General features: G+C 34.6%; 1 protein-coding gene and 1 long non-coding RNA gene across 2 annotated transcripts in view; both read right to left on the reverse strand.

Moving 5' to 3' along the window:
* Positions 1-644: 644 nt before the first annotated feature.
* LOC148942195 (uncharacterized) lies at positions 645-1046 on the reverse strand. The gene has a single exon (XM_089103249.1). The coding sequence runs from the start codon at positions 1044-1046 to the stop codon at positions 645-647; it is 402 nt and encodes a 133-aa protein (XP_088959375.1).
* A 629-nt stretch (positions 1047-1675) lies between these two features.
* The window catches only part of LOC148942196 (uncharacterized), a 63338-nt gene continuing 41902 nt past the window's right edge, over positions 1676-23111 (reverse strand). The window contains exon 3 of the long non-coding RNA XR_016143162.1: positions 1676-2170. This is a non-coding gene — a long non-coding RNA (uncharacterized LOC148942196). The remainder of the gene's footprint in view (positions 2171-23111) is intronic.

Consider the following 23111-nt stretch of genomic DNA (forward strand, 5'->3'; position numbering starts at 1 on the left):
CCCATGCCTTCTCAAGACGAGAAAATCATTTGCATTTCACTGAAAAAACAAATGAATGTGGATTGTCAGTTTAATATGCATATACTGATATTTATTATCTAAAGTTTTAATATTTTTTTATTTATTAAAGTAAAAAAAAAGTGAAAACATTTAAAATGTATTTAGTTTTTAGTAAAGGGTAAATTATACTCTGGTTTTAAGAACGAATGGGGGTTGTAAACCCTACTCATGTTAATTTTTGCTCATTTTGAGTTTGACTCGGTTATCTATTGTAATTTCTATTTGTTTTGTGTTTAATTTATTTATTGATGGAGATTTGTGGTATTTTTACGCTTGGAAGATTATTTGAATTTGTTTCTGTTCATTTTTAGCTTAATGGAGTTCTTTAATTTTCTTTGGAAAACTTTTTTTGTGGAAAAAGTGTCTTAAATTAATCTGTCTTAAACCAACTTCCACGAATTACTCAGCCCGAGGCACAGGGCCCCTAACTTATGGAAATTTATTATTTTTCACAAACGGAATGTTGCATAATTAAGGCTTGTTGCATCGTTAAGCCCAAGCTCACTATAGTCTCCTTTTTTCAAGATAACAAAAAAAAAAATCTCAAAACGCATACCAATCTAACCAGTTACTAACTACGAAGTTCACTCTAAATAAAGACTTCCTTGGAAAACGATATCACGCTTTATTTTAGTTAAAGCAGCCTCTATCTTACTGTCAAGTGATGGATTAGCAATGATTTGAGCGGCTTCACGAAGATCCTTTAAAGTTTCTACAAGCTGCTGTATCATTCTTACTATCGAGCCTTCTTGGACGTCAGTCAGTTCTATAATTTCTCTAAATGGCACACCCATCGTCCATTTGTAAACCACCTCGACTAGGCCAAATTGAAACTGGTCAACATAGTCATCAACATCTTCTTGTAAACCGCAGTGTTTTTGAGTTTTACCAATGTCCCTCGCTATCTCTTGAATACGATCTATAGTTCCCTTTTGAGAAGGAGTTAGGTTAGGCTCCTTCTCAGTTTTTTGATTGAAAACTAACATGACAGTAACGCTGCGATATCTTTTTCACAAACGGAATGTAGCATAATTAAGGCTTGTTGCATCGTTTTGAAAAAAATCTCAAAACGCATACCAATCTAACCTGTTACTAACTACGAAGTTCACTCTAAATAATGACTTCCTTTGATTTTCTGGATTTATCTGGACATCTCCTGTTATAATCCCGACGTCTTGAAAAGTACTTTCAAAATCTCTAAATTTCTGGTTGGACAAGGCTTTGATAGGTGAAGTGTAAAATGTCTTCATCATATGCCTCTGAGATAAGTTTTAAGATAATTTGAATTCCAAACTGAAAAATTACTGATATCATACCTGATGTAAGACTAGGGAAATCGTTCTAGATTAGTTTGTTGTTATTACACTCCCTACTCACTTTTGCTTCCTAAACCCATATCCTTGTTTCTTCTACTTGGTAAGGGGCAATGTTCTCAGGAAATAAGAAGAAATTGAAATGTAAATAATTAGAAAAATGAGAAGTATTCCCTTTTAAATCTTGATGAAAACAAAGCTTTTGGAACCACTCCCTCTCCCCTCCCCCTCCCCCTAGCGTCGCTCATGATATCACCTCCTTACCTCTAAATATTAAATATCTCAAAACGCATACCAATCTAACCAGTTACTAACTACGAAGTTCACTCTAAATAAAGACTTCCTTTGATTTTCTGGATTTATCTGGACATCTCCTGTTATAATCCCGACGCCTTGAAAAGTACTTTCAATACAGAATTATGCTTGAATTTATGCAAATCATGTGATGAAAAGAACTAATCTCAAGAAAGAAACAAGCCAATCCCTTTAACTAAAATCTCCAAAAAATTACAGAAAAACAAATATATAATTTAAAACTTGATAAAGAGCTCCTTTTGAGAAGGAGTTAGGTTAGGCTCTTTCTCAGTTTTTTGATTGAAAACTAAACATGAAAGTAACGCTGCAATATCTTTTTCACAAACGGAATGTAGCATAATTAAGGCTTGTTGCATCGATTTGAAAAAAATATATCATATATCCGTGTTCTCCAGGGCTGTGGAAGCATCATTTTCCCAAATGGCTGTCGCATCTTTCTTATGAGCCTCTAGATATTCGGCAAATTTCGGGTCATTTTTCGCCTGAAATACAAGAAACTATTAAAAACAATAGTGATAAATATGCTAGTCAAATACAAATGAAGTAAAGATATATTTCATAGATGATGTGGTATGATAAGTACATATTATACATAGATATGATATGTTAAAACGTTATTATCATAATGTAATTTAATACGTTATACGTTATTACCATAACGTTATTACAGTTCCTGCGCACCCAGCAAACAGTTGTTTTTTGTTGTTGTTTTTTTTTGTGTTCGTTTCGTCACCAATCACCATTTTTTAAGGCCATGTAAAAAAAAAAGATATTGTGCAGATCTCCGTTTCTTGGCCCTTTAGTCAGGAAGTGCCATGGAAGGTTGGGGGCCAGCTACCCTGTGCTCTAACACAGCTTTGCCGTTTAACTTACCTGGATTTCTCCAAGTACCCATTTGGAACTGGGTCAACTCTGGCTAAACCTACAGAGCCATACCACCGACCCTCGTCCCAAACCAAATAATCAGCATACTTTAGACCAGGGATGGCCAACCCGAATGATTTTCTGAACCACTAGGGGAATCATTCATCACTTCACGGACCACTTACAAAATAATATATACTCCTATTAGATTTACATGTAATACGGTAATTTTTTAGAGAAAAATTAAAAATTAATGAGTTATTATTATCGTGTTTGCTTTTATTCTTACGTACAGAAATAAAAAAATAATAATAATTAAGTGAATTTTCGCTTGAAACTCAGGGAGCAGTCCTCAGTTGCCTCCTTTTTGCCCTATATCTCTGGGACATGAACCTACCCCACACGAATCTACAATATGCTGATGAGCTGGTGCTATGGTCATCTGGCAACACCTTTCAGATAGCACAGTCAAATCTGCAAAAGTCACTTTTCTAGTTTGAAAAATTCTCTCAACATTCAGATTTACCCATTGCACCCACCAAGTCAAAAATAATCCAATTTCACCGGAAGCGAAACCATGTTAATGCAAAACTAACTCTAAATAAAACAACTATTCCAGAAGATAATAATATTAATTACCTAGGTCTCATGCTTGACCAAAAACTTAATTTCCACCTCCACATTTCAAACACAATAAAAAAATGTTATAGAAAAGCAAATATACTAAAAAGACTTCTTTCCACACCCTGGGGTTGTAAGGAGAAAACCTTACTCCAGTTTTATAAATCACATATAAGACCCCATATTGACTATGGGCTCATTGTCTATGGTGCATGTGCAAAGACCCAGATGCAAAAAATTTAAACAACACAAAATGATATAATACGTCTCATATTTGGTCTTAGGAAACCCACAAGCACCAAGTTTCTGCTTATGGAGAGTGGATTAACAACAATAAGGGAGAGACGTAGCTTACTCTTGATAAAACATCTTACAAAAATTGAATCAAATAGCTCACACACATTACATAATTGGTTAAGAAATCCAGCCATGTATAGAGGTATTGCAGATGAGTATGCCAATATTCAAAAGAAGTTCCCTGTACCAGCAAAGTCTATTGCCCCTACTTTCCCCCACTCCCCTCCATGGAATTGGTCATTTCCCATAATAACTACTGAATTTTCAAAATGGAATAAAGATTTAACCCCCATTGCTTTTGTCCAGAAAAAATTTGCAGAACTTAATACAATTACCTATAAAAATCACGTCCAAATATTTGTTGATGGGTCAAAAATGGATGAGAAGGTTGCAAGTAGTGTTTTCCTTCCTCACCTGAAAATTGCAATGGGCGAGAGATTATTTAATAATTTATCTATAATGTCTGCTGAGCTAAATGCCATAATCATGGCATTAGAACACCTTAAGCAAAACCAACCTTTGATTGAAAATTCGAATAATATTATCATCTATTCCGACTCTTTATCAAGCCTTGAGTTGCTGGCCTCAGCTCCTCAATATAAGTTGGACATTGACACTTATCATTGTCTCAGTATTATTGATAATCTTGCTTCAAGTGGCATAAAAACTTACTTTCAGTACATTCCTAGCCACTCTGGCATAAGTGGTAATCATCAGGTTGATGAAATAGCAAAAAATGCTATAAATATTGACCAGCCAAGTGGGAGACCAATCCCAATTAAAGATATTTACCGATGGAGGCTATCAGATATTAATTTTAATAAGATTAATCCTATCCTTTCCCCCTTTCCCAATAAGTATCTTTGTAAAATTTATCATAGAATTCGTTCTGGAACAAATGGACTAAATTTCCTTGCATTCTCTTATAAGCTTTCTAATTCAAGTGGTTCAATTCCTCTGTCCCCTCTTTGCAGGCATTGTAATATGAATAATGAAACAATTGACCATTGCCTATTTGAATGTAATATGCTGACGTCTGCACAACATACCTTGCTTTGTAAACTGTTAAAATACTTCAAACACCACAAAATCCCACTATCAGCCAAGAGCCTAGCCAACTATACCTGCACACAGAGCATAGAAATCGACATCTATCATCTTATATTTGAACTCCTAGAGTCAAAAGATCTGCTGAAAGATATCTGAATATATCTAATAAATATGAGGCAATCAAGCCAGTTGCTCTGTAGCCCACAGAGTGAAGCAAAAGGAAAAGGGCTAAATAGTTATACTGAAAAGCCCGCCTGCTGTTAAATAGAAGAAGAAGAAGTAATCGAATTATATTTTCTTGATTATTATCGCTTCTAATCAGTAGTTGTACCTAACCTATCCTGCTCAAGTCATCCTCAGGGCTATACTGTGGTGTTTATCCTTCCCATAGTATAGTGCAGACGGTTTGATATCATCTATTTTCCCTTCTTATTTTAGTTTTATATTTGTACTTAAAGCTTTTTCCAATAGGCAATGTTCAGAAGTCCTCCAAAAAAAAAACGTACCCCCAGATCCCAAATCAAATTCCATAGTGAAAGATACCCATCCTGGCTGGTCAAGCACATTATCTGAAAGTTCTAATGATGGCTCCGATTCGGAGAATAGGACAATGATAACTGTAGGTCCTAATGCAACCATAAATGATGATAATGGGTTTCAAGAGGTCCTATCTAGAAGCTCTAAAAAAAGGAAAAAAATCTCCCCAATTAAAAGCATTTCCCCTCTCCCTTCCCAATATCCTCCCTCCAAAAACTTACAAATTTACCTTAAAATTACACCCACTACCCCCTTTAAAATAAAAATTATCACTGCAATAAGAGTTGCAATTTTTAAATTGCTAAAATCAATGTTATCTCTTAACATTAACCGTGATGGATCTCTGCTAATAGCTGTAGAAGATCAGAAATCAGCAGATACAATAATTAACCTTAAATCCCTTCTAAATATCCCAATTATTGCATCTAATTGGAACCCAAAACAATCACCAACAAAATTTGTAGTTTATAATGTTCCCTCAGAGATATCTACTCAGGAGTTAAAAGAAGGCCTCTCAGATAGGGCTGGAAACACAATCCCAGTTGAGGATGTTACCCAACTTGGAAAACCTAATTCTACTGGCCTAAAAACTAGTAGATCCTTCTTATTCACACTAAAGGATAAAATTGATATCCCAGAAAAATTATTCCTATTTGGGCAAATCAAACCACACAAGGAATACAAACCTAAGCCTATTCAGTGTCAGAAGTGTTTCAAACTGGGACACACGACAAACAAATGCAATGAAATTCACCAAGAGTGTAGTAATTGTAAATCTTTCCATCCTAAAGAGCTGACAACTTGCAAAAACACCCAGCCTACATGCATCAATTGCAAAGGTCCACATGAATCTACAAATAAATCATTATGCCCTGCATACAAGAAAAGAGCTCTAACACTCCAAATATCAACAGAGAAGGCCATCCCATACCCCTTTGCAGCAATGGAAGCAAATGCTGCCCAACAATACCAAATAAAGCCTGTAATGAAACCAACCAAAACCCCCAAGTCAAATGCCCCAAATGCATCAAGCACCCCATATAAAACAACATCTTCTAAGCCCCCTAGCTCAAATCCCTATCAGAAGGAATCACCAAGCCAGCAAGCCTCGTTTTCCGGTGAGATGAGGCCAGCCTGGCCCTCCCTCCCAAGAAGAAACAAACCAGAAACACTACCAGGAATCAATCCCTTAACCAACAAACAGGATACCCAACCAAAAATGCAATCCCCAAATATATGCTTATTCAATCCAAACTGTAATGGAGTTCAGGCCATGAACATACATCAACTACAGAAAACAAAAATTATTGCAGAATTGGCAAAAATCTACATCCCAGATGATATGCTCATTCAAGCAAAAAAAGATCTTGCTTTACTTTTAACAAAGCTGAACATTGATACACAGTCATATGAAGAATAAATCAACAACACAACATTTATTAATACTCCAATGGAATGTAAGATCACTGACAGAAAATAAGCTAAATGAACTAATATCATTTATGAATAATAATTCCATTAATATTGCTTGCCTCCAGGAAACTCATTTAACCCAAAATCAACAAATTAAGTCTCTGGGATATACTATCCTGAGAAATGATAGATCTTCAGAGAGAAAAGGAGGTGGTGTAGCTTTATTAGTTAATAAAATTTTATGGCATCAATTTTCCAGATTTTGAAAATGATGTTGATGTAATTGGTATAAGTGTTTGGCTGAATAATATAAAAACCTACATAATAAGCTTCTATAACCCTAATGGCCAAACTTCAGATGCCAAGGATTTCTTTAATTATATAAATAATTCTAATATGTTAAAAAACATCATTATTTGTGGTGATTTCAATGCCCACAGCCTTTTGTGGGGGAATAAACCAGCAAATAAAGCTGGTAAATTTATTGAGCATATGACTTCAAATAATAATGAATTAGCTGTTGCTACCCCTCCAAACCTAAATACATATTTTAACCCCAAAAGTGCCAAATTCTCCACAATTGACCTACAAATTGTGTCTTTAAATTTTTTGAAAAAAATTTACATAAATAAAATTGATAGTCTATGTACAGACCACTTTGCTATATTTTGCTCCCTAAATGAACCTGCTGAAACTTCATCTAATACCTCCAAATATATCAACACTAAAGCAAATTGGTCTATTTTCCAAAATAAGCTAAATGATGAAATTACAAGTTTCACCCAAAGTTCATGCATTTCTAACACAACAGTTGAAACACATGCTGAAGCCTTGACATCTTTACTAATAAATACAGCTAATCATATTATCCCCAGGACAACACCTAAGAAAACATTCCCTAAACAAATTCCTAAAGCATGGTGGACAAATGAGTGCCTAAATAAATGGAAGATAAAAAAGGCAGCTAGGACAGAATTCATAAAAAAACCAACACCTACTACATATTTAAAAAAATTACAAGCAGAATCTAATCTAAAAAGGACTATAATAGATGCTAAATATAATTACTGGAATAATTTTGCAAATAATATCTCCAGAGAAAAGCATGAGCCAATTATACATAAAGTCATAAGCCACATATGTGGGAAAAAGACTTCTCCCAACCCACTCCTGTATGAGCTTATACATAATAATACCCATTATGATAATGATATTGAAAAGGCTAACCTATTTGCAACTCTTTTTGTTAATAAGCTAACATCAAACAATCAAAGCAATCTGTCCACAATTCCTATGAACCCTAGTTACCAACCACGCCCAGGATCCGAGTACAAAACTAATCCATTTTCAATCCAGGAATTGAATAATGCAATACATCATATTAGGTCCAAAACTAGCAGCAGTTATGATAATATACACCCTACATGGATAAAGAATCTCACACCTTCATACAAACAAGAACTGCTAAATTGTTATAATCACGCTTGGGCATCCTCTAGGTTCCCCAATATATGGAAATGTTCGTCCCTCCTACCAATTCTAAAGAAAAATAAACCAAAAGATAACCCTGAGTCTTATAGGCCCATAATGATTACACCTGTGATGGGGAAAATAATGGAGAAAATGATTTATAACAGACTCCTCTGGTTTGTTGAGAAAAATAACATGATCCCACACACTCAAACTGGATTCAGGAAATACCACTCCTCAACAGATGCTTTCATTTTGCTAACAAATGCAATAAATGAATCTTTCTCAAAAAATAATATCCTAGTGGCAGCTTTCCTTGATTTTGAAGGAGCATATGACAATGTGAACCACCAAATCCTTTTAAATAAACTTGCAAACCTTGGAGTACCTCCCAAGCTAGTATCCTTTATTAAATCCTTCATAGAAGTGCGAAGTTTCATTGTTTGTGTTGGTTCAGCCTCTTCACCCCAAAAGACAATATCCAAAGGCCTACCTCAGGGAGCAGTCCTCAGTTGCCTCCTATTTGCCCTATATCTTTGGGACATGAACCTACCCCACACAAATCTACAATATGCTGATGATCTGGTGCTATGGTCATCTGGCAACAGCTTTCAGATAGCACAGTCAAATCTGCAAAAGTCACTTTTCCAGTTTGAAAAATTATCTCAACATTCATATTTACCCATTGCACCCACCAATTCAAAAATAATCCAATTTCTCAGGAAGCGAAACCATGTTAATGAAAAACTAAATCTAAATAAAACAACTATTCCAGAAGATAATAATATTAATTACCTAGGTCTCATGCTTGACCAAAAACTTAATTTCCACCTCCACATTTCAAACACAATAAAAAAATGTTATAGAAAAGCAAATATACTAAAAAGACTTCTTTCCACACCCTGGGGTTGTAAGGAGAAAACCTTACTCCAGTTTTATAAATCACATATAAGACCCCATATTGATTATGGGCTCATTGTATATGGTGCATGTGCAAAGACCCAGATGCAAAAAATTGAAACAACACAAAATGATATAATACGTCTCATATTTGGTCTTAGGAAACCCACAAGCACCAAGTTTCTGCTTATGGAGAGTGGATTAACAACAATAAAAGATAGACGTAGCTTTCTCTTGATAAAACATCTTACAAAAATTGAATCAAATAGCTCACACACATTACATAATTGGTTAAGAAATCCAGCCATGTATAGAGGTATTGCAGATGAGTATGCCAATATTCAAAAGAAGTTCCCTGTACCAGCAAAGTCTATTGCACCTACTTTCCCCCAATCCCCTCCATGGACTTGGTCATTTCCCATAATAAATACTGAATTTTCAAAATGGAATAAAGATTTAACCCCCATTGCTTTTGTTCAGAAAAAATTTGCAGAACTTAATACAATTACCTATAAAAATCACTTCCAAATGTTTGTTGATGGGTCAAAAATGAATGAGAAGGTTGCAAGTGGTGTTTTCCTTCCTCACCTGAAAATTGAAATGGGCGAGATATTATTTAATAATTTATCTATAATGTCTGCTGAATTAAATGCCATAATCATGGCATTAGAACACCTTAAGCAAAACCAATCTTTGATTGAAAAATTTAATAATATTATCATCTAGTCCGACTCTTGATCAAGCCTTGAGTTGCTGGCCTCAGCTCCTCAATATAAGTTGGACATTGACACTTATCATTGTCTCAGTATTATTGATAATCTTGCTTCAAGTGGCATAAACACTTACTTCCAGTACATTCCTAGCCACTCTGGCATAAGTGGTAATCATCAGGTTGATGAAATAGCAAAAAATGCTATAAATATTGACCAGCCAAGTGGGAGACCAATCCCAATTAGAGATATTTACCGATGGAGGCTATCAGATATTAATTTTAATAAGATTAATCCTATCCTTTCCCCCTTTCCCAATGAGTATCTTTCTAAAATTTATCATACAATTCGTTCTGGAACAAATGGACTAAATTTTCTTGCATTCTCATATAAGCTTTCTAATTCAAGTGGTTCAATTCCCCTGTCCTGTCTTTGCAGGCATTGTAATATGAATAATGAAACAATTGACCATTGCCTATTTGAATGTAATATGCTGACGTCTGCACAACATACCTTGCTTTCTAAACTGTTAAAATACTTCAAACACCACAAAATCCCACTATCAGTCAAGAGCCTAGCCAACTATACCTGCACACAGAGCATAGAAATCGACATCTATCATCTTATATTTGAACTCCTAGAGTCGAAAGATCTGCTGAAAGATATCTGAATATATCTAATAAATATGAGGCAATCAAGCCAGTAGCTCTGTAGCCCACAGAGTGAAGCAGAAGGAAAAGGGCTAAATAGTTTTACTGAAAAGCCCGCCTGCTGTTAAATAGAAGAAGAATGCAAACTTCGCTATTAGTAGGCTATCAAGTTGAGTTGCATTTAAGGGTAAATCAATCCAGTAAAAGGTTAGAAAATCTGAAAAAAGATATAGCGTAGGCTCTGAATTTTATAATATTCAATTTGCCTAGCTTAAGTGACAGTTGGCTATCCTTCTTGTGGGCTATAGCCTTGGCTCTTCCTGCTTCTTTGTCATATGAATTTGGCTACTAAACCTATAGAGGATCTAATTTGCAGCACTGGGATTGGTATATTCCACAAAAGGGATCTTCTTGTTATCTTGAAAAGCAGCTAGGCTAGGCTAAGTTTGGGGAATGAAACTTCAGGAAATGCATTGAGAACTAGGCCTAAGGCTAAATTTTCTCCTGTGAGGGGGATTTCAGTTAAGATTAATTATGAGACAGAGGTTAAATTAGAAAAAGAGATGTAGGCTAGCATTAGATTCTCCGGTCAATATTTACCAAATTATATTATTGAGTTAGGCTAGGACTAAAGTGATTACACCATTCGATGCCTTTTTTAATGCTGATTACGAATATAATAAGCATTTCGGAAATGAATTTCAGCCCGCCCCCCCCCCTATATATGCCAATTCAGGGTTAGGTAAGGTTGAGTTAGGTTAGGTATAGCCTATATAGGGGGGGGGGGGGGCTGAAATTCATTTATGATAGAAATGCTTATTATATTTGTAATCAGCATAAAAAAGGCATCAAATGGTGTATTCACTTTATTCCTAACTCAATAATGTGATTTGGTAGATATTAACCAATTCTCCAATCAATGTTTTATTGCCCTAATTATGCACTTATTTTCCAGAAGCATATAATTTTGCAGGTAAGGTTTATATTAACAGACTAAAAAAAAGATAAAAAAATATACCACTAGATAAAAAAAAACATAACACTAGCATCAGAATTTCATCCTGAGTCCAAATATAACACTCATTTCTGTAGCAAATTATTTTCAGAATTACTTCCAAGTTTCTTCAATTTTCCCAAAACTTCTTTCATCAAAACAAACACTTAATGGCAGCTACATAAACAGTTTTATAAATATCAGATAAATAGCACTTAATGTATACAAGCTAATCACTCATATCTAACTCTTCATCATCGCTTTCTAATGCACTAGGGGTGTCACTGACTGGTGCTCTAAGGGTTCTATTGATTCCAGGGGGATAGAGCCAACAAAAGGCCTGGTTGACTGCTGCCAAAGTGTTGCAATACTGCCAGCATGCCACACTTGCACCAGTGGGACAACATTGGCTGGATGATTAATTTGGTAATGAGTATATCCATGGCTAGACAATTTACTATAAGCTCCTCATTTATCACTGTAAATAATGCTTCCAGGCTGAATATGATTTTTTATAATCAGAATTAAAGTTTCCTTGTTTCTTTGGAGGCCATCAGTCAGGGGTACAATAATTTTTCTTTAACACCACCAATGTGTTGCAATGCTGCTGGCACAAGCATGCAGGTGGCATTGCAACACTTTGGTGACAGTCAACCAGGCCTTTTGTTGGCAGCATTCAGTCTATGTACTGGCATGGCACCAGGGTCTAATCTAAATTTATACCACTAAATAAATTAGGTCACTTGTGGTTTTTGGTGGAATAGAAAGAGAGAACAAAAAAAAATTATTTTACCCCTGACTGATGGCCAAAAAGGCCTCCAAAGAAACAAGGAAACTTTAATTCCTGTTATTAAAAAAATATTAAGCCTGGAAGCATTATTTACAGTGATAAATGGGAGCTTATAGTACATTGTCCAGCCATAGATATACTCATTACCAAATCAATCATTTAGCCAATTTTGTGCCACCAGTGCAAGTGTGGCTCCGGCAGGTACATATACAGGTTTATATTAAACCTGTATGTGTACCTGCCATAAAGTTTTTGTTTTGATGAAAGAAGTTTTGCTGTTTTTAAAGAAGCTTAGAAGCAATTTTGAAAATAATTTGCAATGCAAATGAATGTGACATTTGGATTCAGGATGAAATTCTGAAGCCAGTGGTAAGTTTTTCCCAAAAAATAAATAATTCAAACTCAAATCACCACTTAACAAGATTTAGTATTTTTCATATCAAATCACTGCTCAACAAGATTTAGTATATTTCAATTCAAATCAGAGCTTTCAACAAAATTTAGTATTTTTCAAATTGAATTGCTGCCATGACATTTCTGTGAAAAAAAAACAAGAAATTTAAAGAAGCTTAGAAGTAATTTTGAAAATAATTTGCAACAGAAATTAGTGTTGTATTTGGACTGAGGATGAAATTCTGATGCTAGTGGTATGTTTTTTTTATCTATCTGATTAGTCTGTTAATATAAACCTTACCCAATTTTGTTCCTGTGAAGGGAACTAGCCTATGGTAAACATATAGGCTATATGATTCCATTACTGACATAGGGAAAAGATTAGGAAACCACTTAGTAAAATTGTAATTTAGATTTTTTGCTATCTTGGAAAGGGGTTAGCCTAAGTTAGGAAAATGAAACTTTCAGGGATGAATCCAGTTCAGGGCCAAAAAAATACTCTGAAAGGTATTGCCAAGCTTCTGTGTTAACAGATATCCACTCTTTGACTTTTGGGAAAATATAGTTTATAATCTTATATAAAATGGTGCTATCCATTCTCCTTATAATTAAAAATAGTTTTGTCATCTAGCTGGAAAACTTTGCCCATGCCTATAGGAGAAACCTATATTTGCCAACTAGGGTAAAGGCACCAATGATTCAACAGTGCAATTTTGGAACCACTGTTGAAATTTTCCTTCAAAACAGGATAGCTCTGCTTAGCCGTGACTTGGAGCGCCATCTCTTGAAGCCGTCATTATATTTCGACGGTGCAAAACTTGGACACTATATCCGGTACACCCAGATAAGTAAAGAACATTTAATTCAGTCAGTTTCCTGTTTTTGACACGAAAGGATCTCCTGACAATTTTTCAGGTATGTAATGTTCGAACTGTCATTACTTGGTTAATTTTTGCAAGAAAAAGTTGGGATAAGCGCCAATGTGTCAAGATACATCTGATCTTCTCTGAAATGTAGCCACATTAGCTTTTTCTTGATAAAATTAAATGAAAATGTAGATGGAAATTGCATTGTCGAAACTAGTTTCCAAGTGTCGAAAATTCTTGTTCAATGTAGTGGAATGCCAGGTGGACTAAAAATGTTTCTTCAGCTGCATTTAAGCGTAAATATTGGCTTCTATCAAGGGATTTATTTCTTTGGCGAATATCTCATAGTAACCTTGTCGAAATTTTGGACAGACAGCAACAGGCCCTGTTGAAATATAGGTGACTTTGTCAAAACTTCACTGAACCTGTAAAACAGATGAGAAATAAAAGGTGTCGAAATTCCAGGATCCACTGACAAAACCATAGGCACCATAGCTGTTGAATTTACGGGTTCTTTCTGTGCAACAAAAGATTTTGATGATTATTATTTCTAATAATATTTCAGATGAAAGAACATTTAAACAAAAGTTTTTTTTAAAACTTTGAAGTTTTACTTACAGACACTGGATTTTTCCATCATTTGAGGATCTGCCGCTTGGCCTCATACCATGCAGGGGCGTAAATTGCTTTGGGGCAGGGGGGCAGTTGCCCCCCCCCCAGACCCGATTTTGCCCCCCCTCCCATTAGATCATATTTAGATTGAATACACAGTTTTGCCCCATTTAGATTATACCCTTATTTATCCTTCATCCGAATATAAATAAAAATTTTATCGAATACAAAATCTTATACAAAATGACGCGTAGGCCTATGTTTTGAATGAAACTAAGAATCTGCATATGAAAATAAAATCCGCTAAATCAAATAAACTTCTTAAATTTCTTGAAATCTAATCCCGTTTTCCTAGACCCCATCCCTTTCAAAATGCTAGTGAAACAATTTTATTATACTAAATTTGTTATACTAAATACTATTTGTATTTAATAATGTACATTAAAATTTGTTGTACTGATTTTGTTATACCAAATACTACGTACTTGAAACAATTTTGTTAGTTTTATTACTTCTACTTTTTGCATAGTCTCTTATACTTTTATACATTAAATGAAGTTGAAGAAAAACAAAGAAACAAGAATTTACGTGTCAAATACACCAGGTTCCGCCCACATATAATTGTTATCAGAATTGCCCTGAGATTTGTGTTTACATACTTGCAGTATCCATGGGGCCTAGGCCCCTTGGCCACTCCACTCATGGGCGTAGGGAGGGGGGGAGGGGCAGGGGAAGATGCCCCCTAGACCTTCAAATTTACATTAGTTGTGGCTCAAAAAGCAGATGGTTTGGAAAAAGCAGTTGATAAAATTCCATCAGACTATCGACTGCCCCCCCCCCCTAGACAATATGCTGCCTACGCCCATGCCTCCACTCCCAGGCTTCTGAAGTACAGCCACACTAGAACCCACAATTCTTCATAAACCATTTAAGTGATGATCTTAAATAATTAAATGATTATACTAAACAAAGCATTCATGGCACATAAATATTTTTAACAAATGGCATTTTAATTCTGCTAATGTTGGTATTTAAGTGTTTTTAGAACAACCAATCACAAAAATGATTTTAAAATTGCAATATGAGCATCCTACTCAGTATGAACCCTATGTTCTTCAAAAATTGCCAGCAATTGTCACAGAAGTTTATATCCCAAGGTTTCTGAATTTGTTGAATACAAGACAAAATATTGTGATAAACAATTCCAAAATCAAACATGTTGATTCTGTGATGGCAGCCGATTCTGTAATGAAGGATGGGGGGGGGGGGATCTGAAGTTATATTGGCAGTTCACAAAAAATTATATTGCCAGCAAGTTCTATCATACGTACAAAATCTTTATTAAAGTAATCATCAAAAATCATAAATCATCAATAAGCTTCAACATTAATCTTGGATTAGAGCTAAAATTTTCCAAGATATTATGGATAGTTGCTTCTTGTCAGACTATTATTCTGTCATTAAAGCTGTTTATTTCCAGCTTTTTCAACCAACTATCTTTTATCAACTGCTTTTTTAGCCATCTACGTTTTTTCAGTTCACAAAACCTTATATTGCCAGCAAGTTCTATCATACGTACGAAATCTTTATTAAAGTAATCACCAAAAATCATAAATCATCAATAAGCTTCAACATTAATCTTCTTGGATTAGAGCTAAAATTTTCCAAGATATTATGGATAGTTGCTTCTTGTTAGACTATTATTCTGTCATTACAGCTGTTTATTTCCAGCTTTTTCAACCAACTACCTTCTATCAACTGCTTTTTTAGCCATCTACCTTTGTTCAACTACATTTTCAACCATCTGCTCTTACAGCCATATCTAGTGTAAATTTGAAGTTCTAGGGGGGCAGCTGCCCTCCTCTGCCCTCCCTTCCGTATGCTCATGGTCAGCCAGTATATTACAAAGATACAACTGAAACTGCAATTTGAGCATATAAAACATGATATGCAGCAGGCAAGTTTGGCAAATAAATTCAAATTTACAGTTTAGAAATGGAAGGGTAAAATTTGCAGTACGAATCCTAAAATAAAATATAGCACATGGCCTAAATGTAGCTTACAATTTCCACCTCAGTCTGCATTTAGGTATTTTTTAGCTTGTTCTTAATAAAATCTTCCTAATTGTCCAAGCAAAGGAATAAAAACATTTTCTTTTTTTTAGTTCAATTTTGTTTATAGAAAAATATTGCAGTTAATGTTGAATTCAGTGTTGGGGTCTAAATACAAGTATACTGACTATTTATTTTTCAACATAAGCATCATTAAAAGTTTTGGCAGGTAATATTATTTTAAGTTGAAATTACCATGTCAGTATTTTGCAAGACTTCCTTTTTAGGTGTAATTAACTTGCAAATTTAAAGGGAAATTTATTTACTTCTGGTAATTATGAGCTACAACTGGAGATCCTTAGATCAATCTCTCCTAGATAAATTGTGGCAATAGGCATATTTTTTTAAAGATTTGGAAGTCTGTTGGTAGGATGTAAAGGTATTGGTGTAAAGGTAGGACGTTTATTTCAAAATATATAATTTGGCTTTGTTAATGTTGTATTCAGATTAATTGACTTTAAATGCTAGCATCAATTTGGGGTCATAAGGAGGTATAAGTTCCCTAGATTTTGAAAAGTACCTTTTTTGGTACATTCATTGAAAAATACCTTTTCTTTGTATTTTTCATATGCTAGGTCCATATGCTTTAGGTCCATATGCTAGAAAAAGAAATAGATGACTGAAGATTAAGGTAAAATATTGTTTTGTCAAAATTTCAACAGGCTAGGTAGCCTATAGACCTGTCAAATAGGCAAATTTCTAAGTCTTAGAAATTGGAAGAGGGTTAACACAGGAACTCCACCCTTTGACTATTGGAAAAAATAGTTGATAATAAATGTTGCCCCAGAAAAAATTTCCTTTTCCAACTAGTTGACTAATAACCTCTCTCCAGCAAAACAATTTTTCCAACTAGTTGACTAATAACTTCTCCCCAGAAACACTTAAATTTGCCAACTAGTTGACAATAAATTTTGCCCCAGCAAAACTTTCATTTTCCAACTAGTTGACTAATAACTTCTCCCCAACAAAACTTAATTTATCCAACTAGTTGCCAGTACTTTCTCCCCAGAAACACTTAAATTTGCCAACTAGTTAACAGTCAATTTTGCCTCAGCAAAACTTTCATTTTCTAACTAGTTGACTAATAACTTCTCCCAAGCAAAACTTAATTTTTCCAACTAGTTGACTAATAAATTCTCCCCAGAACTTAAATTTGCCCCAGCAAAACTTTCATTTTCCAACTAGTTGACAAATAAGTTCTCCCCATCAAAACTTAATTTTCCCAACTAGCTGGAAACAAAAATTGTTCCAGAAAACAATTCATTTTCCAACTAGTAACTTCTCCCCTCCTAGGAAGTTCCCATTTCCTTAAATCTTTTTTTATGACATACTCTCATCCCAGACAAGGACAACCTGCTTTCCTTTTAGCCCTAGACAGTTGGTCAAAAAAATTTTTTTTGGCAATTTGTCATCCTTCATCTGAAGAATGTGCCCTAGCCATCTCAACCTTTCTTTCATTATAGCCCTAGAAAGCAGGATTGAGCCACACTTTTTGTACAGCCTACTATTTGAAATATGGTCTGTCAGCCAGGTACCCAGAACAATCTGTAGGCAATTTCTATGGAAAACATCTAGCAAATTGTCACCCATTTTTTTTAATTTTCTTTAGTTTTGTATATCTTGATGGGATTATCAGGGAGGGAGGGTTGCTTTGCTGTCAGGATAACAACTAATATATTGAAAAAGAGCATGAAATAAGAACATTGTTATTTTTTTTTTAGCCTACCATGTGTTTTGAGCTGTTAAACTGAAATTTTACCATTATTTGAAGATTTGACTAATTTACCATACTATTCTTAGATATGTGTGCACTCAGTTTCAAGTAGCCCAGCCTATAATAAATAGGCCAGGGTGAAAGCCTATTGAAAAAGGGGATTCTGCCCTTTGACTACTGGAAAAAATTACTTTATAAGCTTATATAGAATGTTACAATCCAATCTCCTTCTTACATCATTTTTATACAATCCTAAAGAGGGCTTATCCCAGATTTCCCTCTCAATCAATTGGACTATCTGTCTTGGCTTTTTCTACAATTAGCCATGTCTTGATGCCTACTGCAAAATGCTTGATTTTCAATTCATGTGTTGCTGGAAACAAACATTGCCCCAGAAAACAACTCATTTTCTAATTAGTTGACTAGTAACTTATCCACATCAAAACTTTATTTTTCTAACTAACTGGAAACAAAGATTGCCCCAGAAAACAATTCATTTTCCAACTAGTTGACTAATAACTTCTCCCCAGCAACACTTGAATTTGTCAACTAGTTGACAATAAATGGTGCCCCAGCAAGATTTTCATTTTCCAACTAGTTTACTAATAACTTCTCCCCAGCAAAACTTGATTTTTCCAACTAGTTGACAAATAACTTCTTGCCAGTAAAACTTAATTTTGCCAACTAGCTGGAAACAAACATTACCCCAGAAAAAAAAAATCATTTTCCAACTAGTAACTTCTCCCCTCCCAGGAATTTCCCATTTCCTTTAAATCTTTCTTTATGACATCCTCTCACCCAAAACAAGGACACCTTGCTTTCCTTTTAGCCCTAGACAGTTGGTAAAAAAAAAAACCTTAGCAATTTGTCATCCTTCATCTGGAGAATGTGCCCTAGAAAGACCTTTCTTTTATTATAGCCCTAGAAAGAAGGATTGAACCACATTTTTTGCACAGCCTACTGTTTGAAATATGGTCAGTCATCTGGGTACCCAGAACAATTTGTAGGCAATTTTTATGGAAAAAATCTAGCAAGTTGTCATCCATTTTTTGTAATTTTCTTTTAGTTTTGTATATATTGATGGGATCATCAGGGAGGGAGGGTTGCTTTGTTGCCAGTATAACAACTAGTCAAGTTGAAAAAGAAAATGAAATAAGAACATTGTCATTTTTATTTTATTAGCCTACCATGTTTTTTGAGAAGTGCTGCTAAACTGAAATTTTACCATGTTTGGAAATTTGACTAATCTACCCTTCTATTCTTAGAGATGAGTGCACTCACAATTTTAAGTAGTCCAGCCTATAATAAATAAGCCAGGGTGAAAGCCTATTGAAAAAATTGAGTTTTGTTGAGAAGTTACAGTGAACTAGTTGGAAAATAAATTCTTTTCTGGTGCAATGTTTGTTTCCAGCTAGTTGGCAAATTGAAGCGTTGCTGGGGAGAAGGTATTAGTCAACTATTTGGAAAATAAATTGTTTTCTGGGGCAATGTTTGTTTCCTGCTAATTAGCAAAATTAAGGGTAAATTTTTACCAAATCATATTATTGACTTATAAATAAAGTGAATATACCACTTGATGCCTTTTTTTATGCTCTTTCCAAATATATAATCATTTTGTTGGAAATTAATTTTACCCCAACCCCTATATATACCAAACCAGTTGCTTTTGTTAGGGGGTTTCACGATGAAAGCTCAAAATTGACAATTCTAAACATTTGCATAGTATACTATTAAGTTTAGTCTCGTTTAGCTTTTTATACATTTTTTAGTTTTAGTTTTTTTTTTTGTCTACGCCGAAGATGCCTTGTTTGATGCAGGCAAAATATTTCTTTTTGTTTACATTTACTGGCAATAACCTGTTTGTTGTACTTATATTTTTTTATACCAATTCAGGATATATATTGCACATTAGGGGGGGATGGGGGCAAATTTATTTCTGATGTTAATGGGAGATAAGTTTAAACTTTACCCCCACCCTCCTAATGTTCAAATACATACCCTGAATTGGTATGTAGGGGTGGGGGTAAAATTCATTTCCAACAAAAATGATTAGCCTATTATATTTGGAAAGAGCATAAAAAAAGGCATCAAAATTCATTTGTAAATCAATAATTTGATTTGGTAAAAATTTACCAATTAAGTGTAGCTGGGGAGAAGTTATTAGTCAACTGGTTGGAAAATAAAAGTTTTGCAGTGGAAATGTTTCTTGTCAACTAGGCTAAAGGTACCGATGATTCAACAGTTTTTGTAAAAAACCAATTTTTCTACTCTAGAAGTCTTAATTTAAAGACTTTTGGTTTGAAAAGCGTTTCAGTATGTAGGAAAAACATCTATGAATCTAACTGTTTGATGAGAAGTTTGAAGTTTTGTCTGGAAAGGGTACAAAACTCCAATTTTCCGAAATTAGAGCATTTTCACCTGTAAATTCAACACAACAAAAAAGTTACCTGTTTTTGACGCAAGTTGGAACCCAATTCAACACCCGTATTGGGTGTTAAACCGATGATTCAACAGTTTTTGTAAAAAAAAACAGTTTTTCTACTCTAGAAGTCTTAATTTAAAAACTTTCGGTATGAAAAGGGTTTCAGCATGTAGGAAAAACATCTATAAATCTAGTAGATTGATGAGAAGTTTAAAGTTTTGCCTGGAAAGGGTAAAAAACTCCTATTTTCCGAAATTAGAGCATTTTCAGCTAAAAGCTCGACACAACAAAAAAGTTACCTGTTTTCAACGCAAGTTGGAACCCAATTTGACACCCGTCTAAATACTTGGGGAATACATGTGGGCGGAACCTGGTGTATTTGACACGTAAATTCTTGTTTCTTTGTTTTTCTTCAACTTCATTTAATGTATAAAAGTATGAGAGAGTATGCAAAAATAGTATTTAGTATAACAAATTTAGTATAATAAAATTGTTTCACTAGCATTTTGAAAGGGATAGGGTCTAGGAAAACGGGAGTGGATTTCAAGAAATTTAAGAAGTTTATTTGATTTAGTGGATTTTATTTTCATATGCAGATTCTTAGTTTCGTCCAAAACATAGACCAACACATCATTTTGTATAAGATTTTGTATTCAATAAAATTTTTATTTATATTTGGATGAAGGATAAATAAGGGTATAATCTAAATGGAGCAAAACGGTGTATTCAATCTAAATATAATCTAATGGGAGGGGGGGCAAAATCGGGTCTGGGGGGGGGGGGGCAACTGCCCCCCTGCCCCATAGCAATTTACGCCCCTGCATGGTATAAGGCCAAGCAGCAGATCCTCAGATGATGGAAAAATCCAGTGTCTGTAAGTAAAACTTCAAAGTTTAAAAAAAAAACTTTTGTTTAAATGTTCTTTCATCTGAAATATTATTAGAAATAATAATCATCAAAATCTTTCGTTGCACAGAGAGCACCTGTAAATTCGACAGCTATGGTGCCTATGGTTTTGTCAGTGGATCCTGGAATTTTGACACCTATTATTTCTCATGTTTTACAGGTTCAGTGAAGTTTTGACAAAGTCACCTATATTTCAACAGGGCCTGTTGCTGTCTGTCCAAAATTTTGACAAGGTTACTATGAGATATTCGCCAAAGAAATAAATCCCTTGATAGAAGCCAATATTTACTCTTGAATGCAGCTGAAGGAACATTTTTAGTCCACCTGGTATTCCACTACATTGAACAAGAATTTTCGACACTTGGAAACTAGTTTCGACAATGCAATTGTCGCTAAAAAAATTCTTGTCTGGAAAATTTTTGTCGCAATTATCGCTGTTGAAAAAGCTAATGTGGCTACATTTCAGAGAAGATCAGATGTATCTCGACACATTGGCGCTTATCCCAACTTTTTCTTGCAAAAAATAACCAAGTAATGACAGTTTGAACATTACATACCTGAAAAATTGTCGGGAGATCCTTTTGTGTCAAAAACAGGAAACTGACCGAATTAAATTTTCTTTACTTATCTGGGTGTACCGGATATAGTGTCCACGTTTTGCACCGTCGAAATATAATGACGGCTTCAAGAGATGGCGCTCCAAGTCACGGCTAAGCAGAGCTATCCTGTTTTGAAGGAAAATTTCAACAGTGGTTCCAAAATTGCACTGTTGAATCATTGGTGCCTTTACCCTAGTTGGTAAATATAGATTTCTCCTATAGGGATGGGCAAAGTTTTCCAACTAGATGGCAAAAATATTTTTAATTATAAGGAGATTGGATAGTATCATTTTATATAAGCTCATAAACTAATTTTTTCCAATAGTCATAGACTGGGTATCTGTTAACACAGAAGCTTGGCAATACCTTCCAGAGTATGTTTTTTGCCCTGAACTGGATTTATCCCTGAAAGTTTCATTTTCCTAACTTAGGCTAACCCCTTTCCAAGATAGCAAAAAATCTAAATTACAATTTTACTAAGTGGTTTCCTAATCTTTTCCCTATGTCAGTAATGGAATCATATAGCCTATATGTTTACCATAGGCTAGTTCCCTTCACAGGAGCAAAATTGGGTAAGGTTTATATTAACAGACAAATCAGATAGATAAAAAAACATACCACTAGCATCAGAATTTCATCCTGAGTCCAAATATTACACTCATTTCTGTTGCAAATTATTTTCAAAATTACTTCCAAGCTTCTTCAAGTTTCTTGTTTTTTTTTCATAGAAATGTCATGGCGGCAATTCAATTTGAACAATACAAAATTTTGATGAAAGCTGTTATTTGAACTTGAATGCACTAAATCTTGTTTATCAGTGGTTTGGTATGAAAAATATTAAATCTTTTTAAGCGGTGATTGGATTTGAGAAATACCAAACAGTTTGAGTTATTCATTTTTTTGGGAAAAACTTACAACTGGCTTCAGAATTCCTCCTGAATCCAAATATCACATTCATTTCCATTGCAAATTATTTTCAAAATTGCTTCTAAGCTTCTTTAAAAACAGCAAAACTTCTTTCATAAAAACAAAAACTTTATGGCAGGTACACATACAGGTTTAATATAAACCTGTATATGTACCTGCCGGAGCCACACTTGCACTGGTGGCACAAAATTGGCTAAATGATTGATTTGGTAATGGGTATACCCATGGCTGGACAATGTACTATAAGCTCCCCATTTATCAATGTAAATAATGCTTCCAGGCTTAATATATTTTTTAATAACAGGAATTAAAGCTTCCTTGTTTCTTTGGAGGCCTTTTTGGCCATCAGTCAGGGGGTAAAATAATTTTTTTTTTGTTCTCTCTCTCTGTTCCACCAAAAACCACCAAGTGACCTAATTTATTTAGTGGTATAAATTTAGATTAGACCCTGGTGCCATGCCAGCACATAGACTGAATGCTGCCAACAAAAGGCCTGTTTGACTGCCACCAAAGTTTTGCAATGCTACCTGCATGCTTGTGCCAGCAGCATTGCAACACATTGGTGGTGGTAAAAAAA

Source organism: Artemia sp. Qi Xiang Cuo, chromosome 17 (assembly GCF_049724085.1).
Source record: "Artemia sp. Qi Xiang Cuo chromosome 17, ASM4972408v1, whole genome shotgun sequence".
NCBI classification, from domain to species: Eukaryota; Metazoa; Arthropoda; class Branchiopoda; order Anostraca; family Artemiidae; genus Artemia; species Artemia sp. Qi Xiang Cuo.